This window comes from Corvus moneduloides, chromosome 5 (assembly GCF_009650955.1).
Source record: "Corvus moneduloides isolate bCorMon1 chromosome 5, bCorMon1.pri, whole genome shotgun sequence".
NCBI lineage: Eukaryota > Metazoa > Chordata > Aves > Passeriformes > Corvidae > Corvus > Corvus moneduloides.
Genome location: NC_045480.1, coordinates 62,564,138 through 62,581,467, shown reverse-complemented (window position 1 = coordinate 62,581,467; position 17,330 = coordinate 62,564,138). Strand labels below are relative to the sequence as shown.

The window sequence follows — 17,330 nt, the reverse complement described above, 5'->3', positions numbered from 1 at the left end:
TACCATTACAGTCCTGTTCAGTGATCATTGTCAAATGAAGAGGGACATGTTTGTCTTTCAAACCCAAGACCCTTCTAAGGAAGCATTAAAATGAGAATACTTGTTTTTTTTTCTTTCTTCAGTTATCATGAACCATTGCTTCACACACACATACCTCACAGTGTTTTAGTCAGCATTTTGATCTCAAGGGTCCTTAGCTATATACCTTGCTATGACACTTGGCTATATATAACAAAACAATCTTTTCACAAATAAACATCAACTTTCTGTCTATTTTTTGTGTGTTTTGCATAAGGAAAAAAAACCCCATAATATATATACACTATTAATTTCTTTTTTCTCTTGGATCTCATCTATATTGACAGAAGTCTTGGCTTTTCCCAAACACAGTCATTTTTATATTCCCATTCTTTTCACTTGCTTGGGTTTTCTTCTGGTTTTCTGATTTTACTACACATTGACAATTTCTTTTACTTCTATGCTAAATCCCTGGTGATTTTTTGGAAACACAAACTGTTACTCCAGCCTTACTCACCTGATTTCTGTCTCTGGCATTTGCATAGCGGAATCTCTGGATGTAGTAGAAGACCAGCCATGCCAGGGAGATGATCATCAGCACAATGAAGGAGATGGAGACAAACACCACTGAGGTCCGGCTGACGTACTTCTGCAGGTTGCGTGTTCCAATGGTTATGTACATCATCACAGTAATGTTCCTTTCCAGGAGGCTCACTATTTCTTTTCCTTTGGGTTCAGGAATCATTATTGCTACAACATCTTCTAAGCCTATCAGACAGAGAGAGAAAATGAACCTTAAGTAAAGCAAGTGATCTCAAAAGGCAATCAGAATCAGAGTATCCTGAGTTGGAAGGGACTCACAAAGATCACTGAAGTCCAACTCCTGGCCCTGCACAGGACATCCCAAAAATTCTACCATGTGCCTGAGAACTTTGTCCAAATGGTTCTTGAACTCTGTCAGGCTTGGTTCTGTGACCACTTTCCCGGGGAGCCTGTTCAACCTGCTCAACCACCCCTTGGGTGAAGAATCTTTTCTTAATATCCAACCTAAATCTCCCCTGACACAGCTTCATGCCATTTCTTCAGGTCCTGTCTCTGCCCACTGGAGAGATCAGTGCTTGCCGCTTTGCTTCCCTTCCTGACGAAGTTGTAACTGCGATGAGGTCACTCCTCAGTCTCCTCTTCTCAGGCTGAACAGACCAAGTGACCTCAGCCATTCCTCATATGGCTTTCCCTCCAGACCCCTTCTTCGGACCCTCTCTAATGGCTTAATATCTTTTTTATATTGTGGCACCCAAAACTGTTCTGGAGGTGAGGTGAGGCCGCCCCAGTGCAGAGCAGAGCGGGACAATCCCCTCTCTTGCCCAGATGGCAATGCTGTGCCTGATGCCCCCAGGACACAGCTGGCCCTCTTGGCTGCCAGGGCACCGCTGACTCACATTCAACTTTCCATCAGCCAGGACCCCCAGGTCCCTTTGCACAGCGCTGCTCTCCAGCCTCTCATTCCCCAGTCTGTCCATACATCCAGGGTTGCCCCATCCCAGGTGCAGAATCTGGCACTTGCCCTTGCTGAACTTCATATGATAGGTGATTGCCCAGCCCTCTGATTTGTCCAGCTTTGGCAAAACAGTAACAAGAAAGCTGTGCTTTCTTCTGCTCTTCCCTCCTGCTTACCAAGAGAGAAGTCAGATGGATCTGGTGAAGGTTTCAACTGAAACTAGTTACACGGTGTGTTTCTATATACTAATCTTGGAGATATATGTAAAATGTGTTCCATGGGTTGACATAAACACAGATTTCCAGCACTACTGAGACTTATCTGGATGATATTGCTGTAAACACTGCAGAAAGGGAGGCACACTGCATTCAACACTCCGTATACATTTATCACAGTCTGTTTTACAGGGTCATGAGTCTGTCAGAGAAGCCCCTCCAAATTCTGCATTCAGATCAGAAACACTTTCAGTCACAGATTTCCACATGGTTTCACAACCAGAATGTGCCAAAGTGTCATTGCTCTCATGTTGGGGTCCCTCCCCTGCCGTGTAGCCCTGGGAGAGGGGCCCTGAGGGGACAGGCGCGGGGTTTCCCTGCCCCTGCTCAGCCTCGTTCCCATTGGTTGGTTTGTGTTCCCTGCGCGGGCAGAAGGACCCTTGGTCCGGTGACTGTAGCAGTTCCTCGGCAGAGCTCTGGCCGTGCGGCTGGAGAAATAAACATCTCTGAAACATCTAGCAAGAATCTGTTTGTCCATATATATTTCCTTTCCACGGGACTCCTGGTTTGGTATATGCATGTTGCAGGATCCCCACTGCTACATAATGGTGGAGAATTGTGAGCAGAACGATCCCCGATCCCTAAGCGACTGATTTGTGTGAGTAAACCCTGGAAACTTTGGATTCCTCTTCTTGGTTTTGCTTTGCTATTCCGTATCTAAACTATGGAGGAACGGTGGGAAGACTCTTGGCTCTCAGAGCCGCATATGGACATTTATCTTAAACTTAAAATGATTCTTGAACAACGATTTGTGAATTTTAGCTTGATTCAAGCTCAAAAAGAACTGAAACACTTCCTGGCATGGTTGTTTAAGAACTTTTTCTATGTTTCTTGGGATTTAATTCTTACCAAGGGCTTTTGGAAAACCGTTTGGACACAGTTAATACTGGAGTCAAAATATATGCCGATGGAAGAATATTTTCGTGAATATTATTTAGTTACCGAGACTGTTGAGCAATGTCAGCTGTGTCCTGGCGAAGGGAAGCCTGGCGCAGGGACCGTGCGGCCCAGGCCACGTGCACCGAGCGCTCTGCGAGCAGCAGCGAGGCAGTTCCCGCACGCGGGTGGAGCCAAGCGAGCCGCAGCGTCGGGGGCGGAGCGAGGAGCGGCGGGAGCGGCGGGACCCGACGGTGCCTGCCCGGCCCCGCGCAGTGCGTGGTGGAGCGAACCCCGTGAATGCCCGACTGAGAGGGGCGGCGTGCGGGCGGCGGCTGGCGGTGGTGGCGGTAGAACGGAGCCGCGCCCAGCCGAAAAGTGCGCTGGAGCAGGGTGCGGGGGGGTCGTCACTCGGGGGCCCGGCCGAGACGTGGGTGCAGCGCCTGGCAGCGGCAGCGAAGCTGCGACCAGAGGAGGCGACGCACGGAGAACTGAGCGGCGCGGCCCGGCCCAGCCCGCGCAGCCCCGAACGCGACCCCGGGAAAAGCGCGCAGGCACCAGCAGCCCCGACAATTCCAACACGGGAGCGACCAAAGGAAAGAGCAAAGACGCAGTGAGACAGAAAACAGCAGCCACTCGGAAAAAGGAAAAGATCATAGTAACTAAGATCTTAGGGATAGTAAAATGGTATAATGTTAAGCAAAATTATGGTTTTATAACAAGGTGTGACAACCAGCAAGACATATTCGTGCATAGAACTGCTATTAAAAAGAATAACCCTGAAAAATGCATCCCAAGCTTGGGAGATGGAGAAGTCGTGGAATTCAAAATTATACAAGGTAGAAAAGGGTTACAAGCATCGCAGGTCACTGGGCCTGATGGTGTTCCTGTAAAAGGCAGTATATATGCAAAAAATCGTAGTCATGTTAGACAGTATCTCTATTGTAAGTCCCCCCTACAGTCTCCCTTTCCTAATCCCACCTTTCCCTTTTACCCTATGTCCTATTACCCCCAGTGTATTCCCAATCCATTTTTTCATCCATGGTTTCCCTCACAAAACCATGCTTTTGCCAACTGTTTCCCCAAAAATCCCTTTCCAATGCTGAGTGGGGGATGAAAAGGGGAAGGGAAGAAGTTAAACCCTCTCCTGCCTCAGTTTCCCCACAAAGCATGCCTGGAGAGTTCTGTCTCCCTTCTGTCAGCCCTAAGATGTTCCACAGAATCTGTTTGGACATTTATAGACTCAGGAGGGTGGCTTGTTTTGTTTTGAAACTGTTCTTGTTATGTTTATCCAGTTGTTTTCATTCTCCTTTTATTAAAATAAAACGGGTGAGGTGTTGGGGTCCCTCCCCTGCCGTGTAGCCCTGGGAGAGGGGCCCTGAGGGGACAGGCGCGGGGTTTCCCTGCCCCTGCTCAGCCTCGTTCCCATTGGTTGGTTTGTGTTCCCTGCGCGGGCAGAAGGACCCTTGGTCCGGTGACTGTAGCAGTTCCTCGGCAGAGCTCCGGCCGTGCGGCTGGAGAAATAAACATCTCTGAAACATCTAGCAAGAATCTGTTTGTCCATATATATTTCCTTTCCACGGGACTCCTGGTTTGGTATATGCATGTTGCAGGATCCCCACTGCTACACTCTCACACCAGGCTAGCAACCAAAGAGCAGCTCAACATGTTCCCAGTGGCTCCCCACAGCCTAAGCCCACACACGTGGGACTCTCGGCTGGCAGCTTGATGCTCCAACTGATACAAGTTTGAAGTCAAGAGCACTGTTTAATTCCACAAAAAATTGCCTCTGCAGCCCCTGACACAGTTTGCAGCATGGCTCCACAAGGATGCAAGTCAGCACAGCTGAGGCAGCAAAATCCCACTAATGGCATGAAGCAGGGACTTCCTACAGTCCTGCCAAGCCTTCTGCCATGATCCTGTGAACTGGGCCTTCCACCACAATCTAGCTATCCTCAACTCTGCACCAGTTTTCCTTTCTGTACAGCACTGTTTGATGTTCCTTGCAACACACATTGCTGAAACTATTTTCCCTTCTTTTCAATTTTACGTCCCCTGTGTATATGAAATATATGGTCTAAAATTATCTGGGATTCGCCAGGTTGTTAAATGCCTTTTATGGCCTCACAAATAAACTATCACTGCTTTATGGTTTAATATTAGGGATATTATGTCCTTTCATTTCATGAAACAAGCATGTAGACTATTTTTACGCCTAAACTATGTTTTGCAATAGTCAATTGTTCTAAGTAGCTAAGGACAGACAGGGTGTATTGCAATGTAAAAATGGGCTAGAAACAACAGCAAATGAAACAATCGCAAACTGGCATTTAGAAAGGTACAAACTGAGGGTGCCTGAACTCAAAGAGCAAGGCTGGGGTGGGGCCTCAGAATTTCAGAAGAAATCCCAGGAAGCTGGCTGATATGTTGTTAATCCCATGGCTATCTGTATTTTCACTGTGGTTGGGACATTCATGGAAATGGGAAGGGATCACTCGGCCGCAGATGGAGGCATGGGAGGGTGACTTGCATTTTCAACAGCATCCCTCTCCCCCCAAGCTGGTATCCAAAGTGAGCTTCACCAGTGCAGCACTGTATCCTGGTCTTCATAGTCCAGTTCAGACACTTCTTCGCTAAAAGACCCTGGGAGGTATAAACCAGGTTTTCAAATGGATCTGGACGCTGAAGACCATGAGGTGTTTGGCAGGACTTTGGATATATGCAGGGGTGTGGTGTTCAGCAGAAAACACTAATTGTGGTGGAAACTTTAGAAAATTCTGCTGGGTGCCTGGATCATCTGGAGGTACTGAAATAGCTGTGGCAGACTGCTGCTACTCACAAAAATCTGCTATGAAGCTGGGAACTGAACCCTCTCTCAAGTCTCAGAGCAGAAGTGCAAACACTACCCCTCTTCCTCTCATGAGACTTTCCATCATAACACTTCCCTGATTATGAACAGGCCACTCAATGAATAGAGGGGATCAACAGTTTGGACGAGTCAGGAGTTTTAGATATCCATGACTGGAAATGTAACCTTCCTGCTGATACTCTTCTATAAAGCATTACTATTTTTCAGCTATTTCCCTTTCTTTTTTCTACCAAGAGTCCACCATCAGCAGTCAAGATGAATCTAGCCTTGCAATTGTTCTGATACCTGTTTCTTACAAAATGCTAATACAAACATTACCCTAATGGCCTAGGGAGAATTTGCCAAGTCTCAAAGTGGCTGAGAAGGGCACTGGTGTCATGCCAGTAATTTTCCTGCAGTCAATAAGAAAAATTATCTGGAGCAGGGCTTAGCTGTCCACATGGCTTCCTCTGTTCTCTTCCCTGTCTTTAAAAAAAATAAGAATTTAAAATTCATTCTACAGGAAAACCAAAGCACCAATTTCATGCATAGCCAAAAAGAACCCAGGGTGAAAATTCCCACAGCCAAAACCACTGAATTTAATCAACTGCCCTCAGAAGCCACCACTCTGTCCCACTGACTTATCCAGTACTGACCTTTAACATCATCATCAATACAACCTAGGACACTGCATGGATATCACCTGAAAGCCTACAGAAATGAAGATAGACACAAACCCATTTCCAGTAGAAAATACAGGTAGTATCTTAACTATTTAATTATCTTGAATCTTGCATGTCTATAAAAACTTTAACAATGTGTTTAATTATGTTTAATTAAATTATGGTTAATTATGTTTAATATAGCTTTAATATTTCTGGACACAGGATGCTAAGCAAATTACCATGCATATATACTAAATAAAACTCTGTTTCAAAATGCAAAGTAGAACACACAATTATTCCAAGAGGAAAGCAGCTGCTTTTATTTACTCAAACCCTTAATATATTAAATTTCAGGCTACCTGGTTATTTTCTTGGAAAACATTACCGCTTGTAATGAAGCACTGTTGGAAAAAATAACCCAAGCAGTGACAAATAATAATCAGATTTTTTTATAATGTTTTACTGAGTTTATGATAATTTCTCCAAGACACTATAGAGAATGCTATTTATCAATCATTTTATTAAGATATGTTTTTAATCTCAAATATGTTCAATATTAGGAAGAAAATAAAAGAAAAAGTAATTTACTTGTATTTTCTCCCTTTTTAAACAAAATGTATTATCTCAGCTTCACATAAGCTCCAACATACATAAAAGGTATGCTAATTAAAGAAGGGAAATAACATAATGAGACATCAGTATTAGAGGTGCATTCTTATGCCCAAGTACATATTTGTTCAACAGAATTATAAAAGAGAAAAGTATCTAGTAACATGGACTGATGCTTCCCTGGCAAGTTAAATGCTACCACTGCCTTTCATTAAACACACCCACAGTGGGGACTGCGTTTTGTGGCATTCTTGTTCCCTAACACATTTATTTTCCTTTTCTGGCCAACATTAATGCAGAGTTTGACATGAATTTTTAAGTATCTGTCAGGATGAATCAGAGATTCATAAATCAAAGGTATTCAGGCTGCAGTGAATGGATTTTATTTTTCTTCTTTTTTTTTTGGCTAAGGAAACATTTAACATATCAGTGTTCTCTCCTAATGAGCCAATAACCAAACAAGTAAGGTAGAAAGTAGAGGCATTTGGGATGATTTAAGTCATTTTAACTTGCTGAAATATATCTGCCTAATCGAGTATTTCTGAGTGGAGAAAATGCATGCTTTGGAAAAAGATCCAGAAGACCCTCTCCAAACCCACCCCTTCTGCAGTACTTGGCTATGGAAATACATTTCAGCAGGTATGCTTTTATGCAAAACCTGCAAACTTCAAGGGTAACCATCTATTCACTAGTGACAGAGGAAATGAAAGACTTCAGTGCCGTAACAGTGGCTTTTGTAGAAGAAATGAACAGGTTTTCAATCCAGAAGATGTACATAAATTCTACACCTTGGCTGCAGGCTGCGCTTACAAACCTGTGATATTCCTTGATTTTGCTCTGGGAGCTTCAGAGGTGGCACTGAGCACAGTCCTCTCTTCTCCTCATTAGCAGTCAGGCCCAGCACTGCCGGGCTGCTCCTTTAATGCTTTGTCAGTTTTTGATGGAGGCTCTAAAATGTGGTCTTTCTGACACATTTTAGAATAGGCAGTTTAATTCTTCATGCTTGGCAACAGCTAGAAGTCAGTCAGAGAAGTTAATTGAACTATTTGAATAGAATTTCAATTTGAGAGGCATACAGAGTCTTCTCTCTGAGATATCCTATCAAGATATAAATGAAGATTTGTCTTATATTGTAGATCAAAATCAAGTACTAAAGTGCTTACTTTTACAGATTTTGTCAGTGAAAAGCCAAACACTATTTTGAGAGCAGAAATTGCCCTGACAGTGTTCAGTCCAGCTCAGAGCCCAGGAACAGAAACCTTACATGAAGATGCAAGAGCCTAAGCAACTCTTCCTTACTTCTTGAAGAAACTATTTCATTTTTAGGAATCCATTTCACTAACCAGCAGCTATTGTAAGGAAGTAAACCAGCCGCAAATCTAACCGATTCCACATCCCATCCAGGCTCAGTCTGCAGTCCATGCCAGCCCCAGGCAGTGTCAGGGAATTCAGTGGTGGTGGTGATGCTTCCTGGGAGCTCAGCAGTGCTCCTGCACAGGGACTCACTGTGCTGCCAACCACGCCAGAGCTCTCCTACCACAGCTCGTGCTGCTGCCTGCATCCCTGTGAATGGATTTTACACTATGGTCTGGATGATGGGTAACATTTTAAAGCAAATTCGGAGCAAAGAACAGACATTTGTTAAAAAATACTCTTTTCTTCTCTCTAGAACAGCAACTCAGCTGAAAAATTACTGCTGAAAAGAATGAAGAGGACTCCATGGTGATGTGCTGTAGTGATTGTCTAAGCTATAGCCATGGCCATCAGAAGATACTACCTTCTCTTGCAGACCTTGCTCTCTTTAAAGAGTATTGCTTTATATTTGTGTTTAGTTTCTTTCCAAAGAAGTTACATGAGACATGGTATATAGGCTAATGAGAATGCCATGTAAGTTGTCCTAATATCACAGAATCACAGAAAAGTCTGGGTCGGAAAGGATCTTAAAGATCACCTAGTTCCAACCCCGCTGCCATGGATAGGGATGCCATTCATTAGATCAGGTTGCTCAGGGCCCCATCCAACCTGGCCTTGAACTACTATCTTAGTTGCAAAACGTGCCCTTGAACTACTATCTTCATAATTGCAACAAGGGTTCCAAGTCTTTAAGACCATCCACTGAGAGATCAATCTCAGTTCTTCTATCCTGTATGGTGCAATTATAAGTTGATCAGAATAACAGCTGCTACCTGTTTTTCTCCTTAGAAAAACCCAACAACATAGCCTTACATTATGTTTTTGTGAACTCAAAAATAACATTTGAAAATCAAAGCAGTATTTTAAAAAATCTGATTTCTGAGCTTCACCCAATTTGTGGCAGAAGAAGCATAAGATTGTTTAAACAACGTTCTAGACACTTACATAGGGGAAGCATTACATTACTGGTAAGAATTCAAACTGGGTAAAAGGATTGTTCCCGGAAGGAACTTTTCCCTACTGGGCATTCAAGGCATTGGTCTCAAACTAAACTATTAATAAATGATACTATAGGAAAAAAATTGGCAGAAGAGCGATATACAGTAAGTGGCAGTAATACATAGTCAACACATCATATGTCACACGTGAATGACTATGAACTGTCATCTATAATGTCTTGCATAAACTGTCTCAATGCCAGGGGACTAGAAAGGACACCAAATTTCTAATGAGGTTTCATAACAGATATGGGCAGCTACAGACCAGCTTGTCCAAAGGAATTCAGTGAGGTTCCTCACCTAAGACTCTTAAGCCAAAAAGGAGGTTCTGAATAAAATAGGAAGGGCCTCACATGACAACATACAGGGTTAAAACACTGGATCTAGGTGTTCAAAACATCCAAGAGCAACTAGGAAAAAAAACCTCCCACGGACCACAAACTGTTGGAGGCTGGGAGAGCCATTCTGGAGAGGCAGGATTCAATGTTCATCCTGTGCTTATCCTCTTCCCCAAGCAGCTGCTGTTCACCATTATGAGAAACACCATCTGAGACAGATGGACCTTTGGTCTCAAACCATAGTTTTGTTTTGACACTAACTGGGAACTGAAAGTTTTAACTCCCTGGAGAGAAGAAAGATTAATTCAAGTCGTGACACCAAAACAACAGGGCCAAAGTCAGAAGTCTGATTATACCCGGCAGTCTCTCTATAAGCTGAAATAGGGAAACCATACATGTTTCTGAGACCAGTGATGAACAAGGAAGGACTGGGACTGAGGCAGTCAGTGCCTCTTGCTTCTCAAAGCCCCAGTGAGGGACTGACTAAGGGCAGAAGGGTGCATTTCTGATGCATAGGCAGGAGGGTGGGCTGGTGGCTCTGAGCTCTGCACCACATATGTGAACATCAAGTGTCCGCTTCCCCCACAGAGGTATGAACACAGCATAAAGCAGAGGAAAGCAGCAGCAACACCTGAGGTGACTGCATTCTCCATCAACCCTTATGCAGAACTTCACACTTGGGTCCTGCAGATGGGCCTGGACACCTCCCCTCTCAGCGCCCATCCCAGAAAGGCGTTACTATCACCAAGGGCAAGGGACTGAGGAGGTTTTAGGCAGGACTTCAGCCTATGGTGTGGGAAAGCTGCAGAGCAGGATGCAGAAGTCTTTGTCCACCCATTTCTGGGACCCACAGGCACTACCATCGCCTAGGTACCCCCATGCAGCTGCCACTCTGCCCTCACACCCTGTTGGGTGGAGGAGGAGAGATGCCAGCAGAACAGCAAAGCAGGAATGCTGCTGTTCTCTGTTCCCACTGCTAAAACTGAGACACACCAGGCAGGCAGAGTTAATGCCCTTCCAGGGTGTCCAGCCTGTGAAGAAAAAAATGCAGGGGAAGGCCAGAAGCAAAGACAGCCTTGCAGCACGAAGCCCTGTTTTTGTGGATATCAAAAACTACTGAAAATACAACTACTGAAGTTATCAGAACACAAGACTTCACCATATAATATTTTTTTCTTTTTTTACTCTAGAGCCCTTGCTTTGCGATGATGTAGGTGCTTTGATCTCCTCTCACCCACATTTCTGATTTTTTTTTTCCTTCTCTGTTATAAAGCAGAGAGATATTTCCTTCAACTTACCCTCTCACTCATTTCCCGCTTCTCCTTGGCACTGCTAGCACTCACCTTGGTCCTTTGCCCATCTTCCAAAACATTTAACTATAAATCAGGTTTCCTTTAAAAGGCAAATGCAGCAACCATGGAGAGAGGAGCGACACCTTTTCCCTACAGCACTTACCTATTTGCAAAAGAAGGAAATTCTTTTAGGCAAACTTATTTTTTTTCCTTAGACAATCTTATTGCTATGAAACACCTGTCATTGCAGAAGGATAAGTATCTACTAGGATAATTAAGTGACACATAGAGAAAAAGGAGGTACTGATGTAAATGACTGACTACAGTATTTAAGAAAGGGATATAAAAGTTTGCTATTCTGTCCTGAAATGGACAACAACAACCTCCAGCAGAGCTGTTCTTGGTTCATTTCTTTTGATCCTAAATCCAGGAGAGGCAAGATGCTTCTGACTGTGATCTTTCCTGTGAAAAGCACCTTCAGACACTTTATTGCTCCTTAAGGACAAAGAAATTTCTGATTGTGTTTTTGTAATCAGTGCTGATCTTGCCAAGGCTGTAAGAGCTCAGAATATATTGACTTTCTCTAAATTTTATGCAGCAACTGCAGCAAAGGAAAAAGAAGTAAACAGCTACAAAGCTCACAAAATCAAATTCAGCATGATAGCTGCATTTTTCCTTGGCTTCTTTCCCACAGTGTCAGCTCATCAGTCTGCTGAACTAACCAATACTAATGAACCAATGTAGTGATACTTACTCATATTTAATTACAGAAAACAGGCTGTTCTTCAAGAGGTTTTCTTAGATCCCAACCCAACCTAAGGCACAAATTGCTGAGACACTGTTATCTTAACCAGGATAGAACTTCATTACAATTGCTAATCCTTTGTACTGAAGACCTCCCTAGAATTTTTCCTTGGTTTCTAAACCATATATACACTGCTAATAGCATATGCCTCTTGTATTCTGTTTTGGAATTTGCACTGGGGTGCTTTATGACTTTTTTTTTCATGTACCAGGGGGCCAGAAAAACTCCTTCATGCAGGCCTTACCGCTCAGCTATGCTCCAACTCAGAGCAAAATATGCTACAGGGATAATTTATTAGTAAAATACAACCTTTTCAGAGTTGTGGCAAAATACACCCACTGTCTAAAGCAGAAGCTGCTTTCCTATCTTCAGTGGAATTGTGCCAAAAGAAAATATGCCTTAAATAGCATCTTATGTAGTCAGGGTAGAGTACAATGCAAACACAAACCAGTTAACACACCTGATGCTCTTAGAAAGGTGTAAATATATATACTCTACACAGAAAAAATGCTGCCATTATTATGGAGATTGATCATTATTTCTACATGCATTATTATGAAGCTTTTAATCTAAACTTAAGACACAGAATTGGTGATTTTTTTTCATGTAATGACCAATCCTGCTCACTTACTCATAACACAAGAGCAAGTGTGAAAAAAATATTAGTGACGTATGCAAAATAAACATTTGCCCCTGGAGAGCAGAGAATCATTAGGAAATTTCCAAGCCATTAAAACAAGAAAAAAGAGAAGGCGGCATGTATGCAAAAACATAATTTCAACAAAAATGCCTGTGTTCCAATCACTGGTTCTCATCACTGGTCCAAAGACTGGAACTGTATCAGTTCCCAGTGCAAGTCCAACAAGTTTCAAAGGTGCTGTGGCACCTGCAGGCTGGTGAGGGCTCTCCCAGCACCTCCTAGGCACAGCAGGTCAGCGCACCAGTTAGCAGAGATTATTGTCCAGGAACAGCTCAAGTCTACCCTGGCTTTCCTGAGATCCTCACTTCCACAGTGACTCAAGGATGGGACACCACAGGCTGCAGACTGGAGATAAGGGAATAAGGGATGCTGTCTCCTGCTTGGAGAGGCAGGACTATGCACATCTTCCTCCTGCACCATCAAACTTGCCCCTCACAGCAGCCTTGCAGGGCATCTGTTTTTCTCTTCCAGAGAAGATGAACGAATATCCCCAGACCAAGAGATTAAGACAACTCTGGTTGAAGCCACACACAGCTCTGGCAGCTCTGCGTGGGCTGGAGTGGTTTGTGGTTCAGAAAAAGCACAGACTGAAAGAGTAAAGAGCTAGAAAAGAGCATGGTGCATCTGCTGCAGCTTTAGGCAACATCGCTGGGCATACTCCAGTTCAACTGACCCTGAATTAGCTGGACAAGAAACAGACCCAGAGCAATAATCCAGAAATTCTGTAAAATTACTTCAGGGAATTTCCTCTTTCCTCACTTGGGAAAACTTCTCCAGAGGTGCAAAAACTGCTTTTATCAGTCTGTGATAAGAACAATGAATTAAAATGGAGCAAAAGAAAGAAAAGAGGGAAAATAAATGGTAAAAAGCAAAACAGAAGCATAAGTAAGTCACATCTCAGGCAGAAGGTGAGGAACACATCAGCAGAGTGAAATAATCCAAAGATGAGGCAGCATATCACCAACACACTTCCAAACCCTCCAACATCACTGAACATCCCTCAGTGCCATTAGATTTCTATGAGAGTTTTCTAGACTTCTACAATATGTGCCATTAGCTCTCTCTTTCCCAAGCTGAGTAATCCCTGTCTTACTCAGACATTCCTCATATGGAAGCCATTCCATACCTTAGAACATACTTTTCCATATAGGGGTCAGATAGGTTTGATTAACAGTGGCTCGTTTGCCAACATTTTTTTGTAGTTGCTGCCACCTGAAAGACTTCTCCAGGAAGAAAAAACGGCTCAGTTGTTCATGCTCAGCATAAGTTGTGGCCACAAGCCACAGGCCTGATCTACCTTCTTTGTCACCTCCTGTTGGTGTCACAGGGATGACTGATGCCACAAGTCTTTGCACCTTCTGGAAAAGCAGCAGTCAAGTTTTCACGTAGTAGTTAGCCCATTTGCTTTAATCAGTGATAACAAAATCATTCTGAAAACTACAAAGAAATACTGAAATTATTTTTCAGTTCAAGCAACCCTTTTATTGATATCTTCCCAGCTCTTGGAAAAACACACACTCGTATGGGTTAAGCAACAGGGGCCCTACCTTAGTTCATTTCACCTCAGATATAAACATGAATAACAAAGTCTCTCTTGGTTTTTGTTGGAGAAATCTTGTTTGCTCAAGAACCTTGTCGGGGAAACCTTCCATTTTGAGGATGGGGCAGGGCTGCTCAATCTTTGGCCTTCATTTTCAGGCATTATGGTTAAAAGCTGCATAAAACTGGGGACCTATTCCATACACTGAAATAAAAAAGAACAGAATCAGCATAAATCAGACAAAAATCAGGGCAAAAATATATTGTGCAGGTAATAAAACTCATCTCCTTTGTCAAGAAATCAAGTTTTATTTTATTAGTCTCTTGGACTGTCAGCTTTGCAATTTTCTAGCTGTCCCTACAATCCCTTAGAGTAAGCAATACTTAAAATGTCTAATAAAAAAGAAAGAAAATCAAGCAGGAGATAAATATTAAGCCTTTCCTATATGATGAACACACTGACATAGTTAATTACCTACACCAGTGCAAACAGATCAGAATAATTTTTAAGAGCCTCAACTTCAGAGACTATGAGAGCTTTTAGAGTAAAATATAACTCTTAGTACATTACAGGTCTCTCTGTACACAATGGGAAAAGGTCTGGGGGGTAATAAACTCCTTTTTAACTATCGTGTCAGGGTTATCTACACACAAAATTTAGCAACTTGTTGGTTAATGTGATAAAAACAACACAGAATAATATGAATAGAGACATAATTAAGAAGAGTCGAGACAAAATTTAGAACAAGCCACCAAAAAACATTGGTTTGGGGTGGTGGAGGGTTTTCTTAATTAGATTTTTGGTTTTCTTGGGGTTTCTTTTATCCAAATGAACTATCTTGGTGTTAGATAATATTCCTCTGACTGACTGATTCAACTATCAGCTCTGTAGTAAGTGTAATTAGATTTAACTTTTTCTGCTGCTCCTTAGTCTAACTAAATAACCAACCTAAGCCCTGACTTCTATAGAAAAAGAATGGTGGAAGCAGCTAAAATTCTCTCTTCACCATCACAGCCCCTGAGCTCTCTCTATGCCACTCTAGCAGCAACAGCAAGCTGAACTAACCTGGTTGGCACCATGGATTGTGCTGAGCACAGGCTGTCCAGGCAAGCTGTGGATACCCCATCCCTGGAAATTTTCAAGGCCAATCCCACCAAAAGGCTGGATGTTATTCTCTGCTGCTGCAACACCACCATCATCTCTCTCAAGTGGCTGTAATGGTGGGTAAATATTATCAGTTGAGAGTGAGGCAAAATGTCCAAGTCACAGAGAAAAAGCAAGGAAAACACAGCTCTGGTCTCCCCAACTCACCCATGTCTACAAGTCCAACTTTTTGGCTCCATTAAAATACAGGAGAGAATAATCCAACTCTCTGAGGACTCAAGAGAGTTGAGGAATGTAAGGAATATTTTCTCACACTTCAGTTCTTACATTTGCTTTCGTTAACTCCCAACACATACCTAGTAATGTTCCTGAGGAAAACTCAGCCCAGCCATTTCCCACAACAGAGCCTGCTTCTTACAAAAATAGTGCAATAAAGCAGAATGAGTGGCAGAGGAGGGATGCCAGGGATCATCTGCACCCCAGCACATTTCCTAATGCACTCCTACAAACAAGATGGTGTTTCTAGGAACAAGGAAGTCAAACTAGTCAAACAAACAAGGGGCTAAAAAGAAAAGACCAAGCTGTCCCTCCCCCCCTCCAACAAAAACCAAACAAAAAAAACCCCAACCAAACAGAAATGGGGAAAAAAGAGACAGAAAACTGGAAAGGCTGGCAGAATAGCAAACCAAAATAAAATCTGCCATATCAGGGTAGAGTTCAGAGGTAACCTAGTGCCAAAGAAAAGTACAATCCTGGGATTTGTAAACAGGAAACAATGAGCACAAGCAGAAAAGAACTGAAAGAAACAATAATGCAAATGATCGTGGCTGTGGAGAAGGTGTTTTGGAGAGATCCGAAGGATTTCAGGAGCTTTATTGAAAACAGAACCAGGAGATGACTTGATTATTTGTATACACATATAATGTGTATATAGATACATATCTGTATCTACATCTACATATACGCACATATGCTCTGAATGAAAGGGTCTTTGTCTACACTGGAAAATGCTTAGCTAAAGTCTTAAGGTAGCCTTTTCAAATCAGAACTAAACCACAAATGAACAATGGAGTTTTAAACTGTGAGAGTGATTAGACAGGGAAAGGTTATTTTTTGGGAGGAGCATGCTGACTGAAACTTGGATTATACTTCGTAAACTGATCAGATTAGAAAAATGCAAAAATCCTTCTGTGATTTTTTAGATGTGCACCCCAGCTCCTCAGAAGCTTTGAAACAGAGATGGTAAACTTCCGTGATCTTATGCCAAGCACATTCAGCTGAGAATTTTACAAAGTATGAACTTTTCTGTGTCTCTTTCACATGGACAGAAGTCCAAACAAGGGTTCAGCAAGGATGCATACGTGTGTGTGTTCACTTAAGTAGAGTCACCAAAACTAATCTTGGCAACTGCAACTCCCACTTGCATTTGGGCTTAAAGGAACCTGTCAGGGTCCCTCCCCCCCGCCATGTAGCCCTGGGAGAGGGGCCCCAGGCGGGAGACACGGGGTTTCCCTGTCCCTAGTCAGCCTCCTTCCCCATTGGTTGTGTTCCCTGCGCGGGCAAGGACCCTCGGGTCCTGTGACTGTATCAGTTCATCGGCAGATCCCGGCCATGCGGCTGGAGAAATAAACATCTCTGAAACATCTATCAAGAATCGCTCCATATATATTTCTCTTCCACGGGCCTGTTGTTTGATACATCGTGTTACAGTATCCCCACTGTAGCAGGAACCCGAGTGATGAAATGAGATTATCTGACAGGATGTTTCAGATCACCAGAGGCTGCTGTTCACACATGAGTCTCACTAATGAATTCCTTAATGTTTACTATTGAGCTGGTCATCCTTCGCTCCAGGAGAGAGACTGGAGAGGCACCACAAGCTGCACATTACCAAACACAAATGATCTTTCATAAGGTGATGTTCCAACTTGAGCTCAAGAGCAGAAAGCCTAATTCAAAACAAGAAACCAAACAAAAACATACTGGGAAAAAAAAAGGAAAAGAAAAACTCCACAAGTGAAACACAGGAGAAGTGTTTTTTCAGGCTTCTATGAGACGACTGAACTGTGTGAACCCAGAAACAGCTGGCAGTGCTCACCAAACCTCAAGCTCTGCAAGATACACCCAGCCTAAGCTAAACACAGGGAGCCTGAAAAACTACACATTGAGCCTGAAAATGTTTTGAATATGCAGGAAGGGTTGTAGCTCTGATGTGCCTTTCAGATGTAAGGTCTGTACTTCTTTAAAGCTGCCATTATTTTTACATCACTATTACCAAATTCTACAGAGCTGTATGCTTCATAATTGAATGATACAGGGAAATAAATCTTTATTCTTATTGTTAATGCTTC

The 17,330-nt window shown here is 43.0% G+C and overlaps 1 protein-coding gene across 1 annotated transcript in view; it reads right to left on the bottom strand.

The window, feature by feature from the left end:
• The window catches only part of RNF150 (ring finger protein 150), a 115,631-nt gene that overhangs the window by 43,223 nt on the left and 55,078 nt on the right, over window positions 1-17,330 (bottom strand). Inside the window, exon 2 of the mRNA XM_032108686.1 lies at window positions 536-786. Within this exon, the coding sequence (XP_031964577.1) occupies window positions 536-786 (251 nt within the window). The remainder of the gene's footprint in view (window positions 1-535; window positions 787-17,330) is intronic.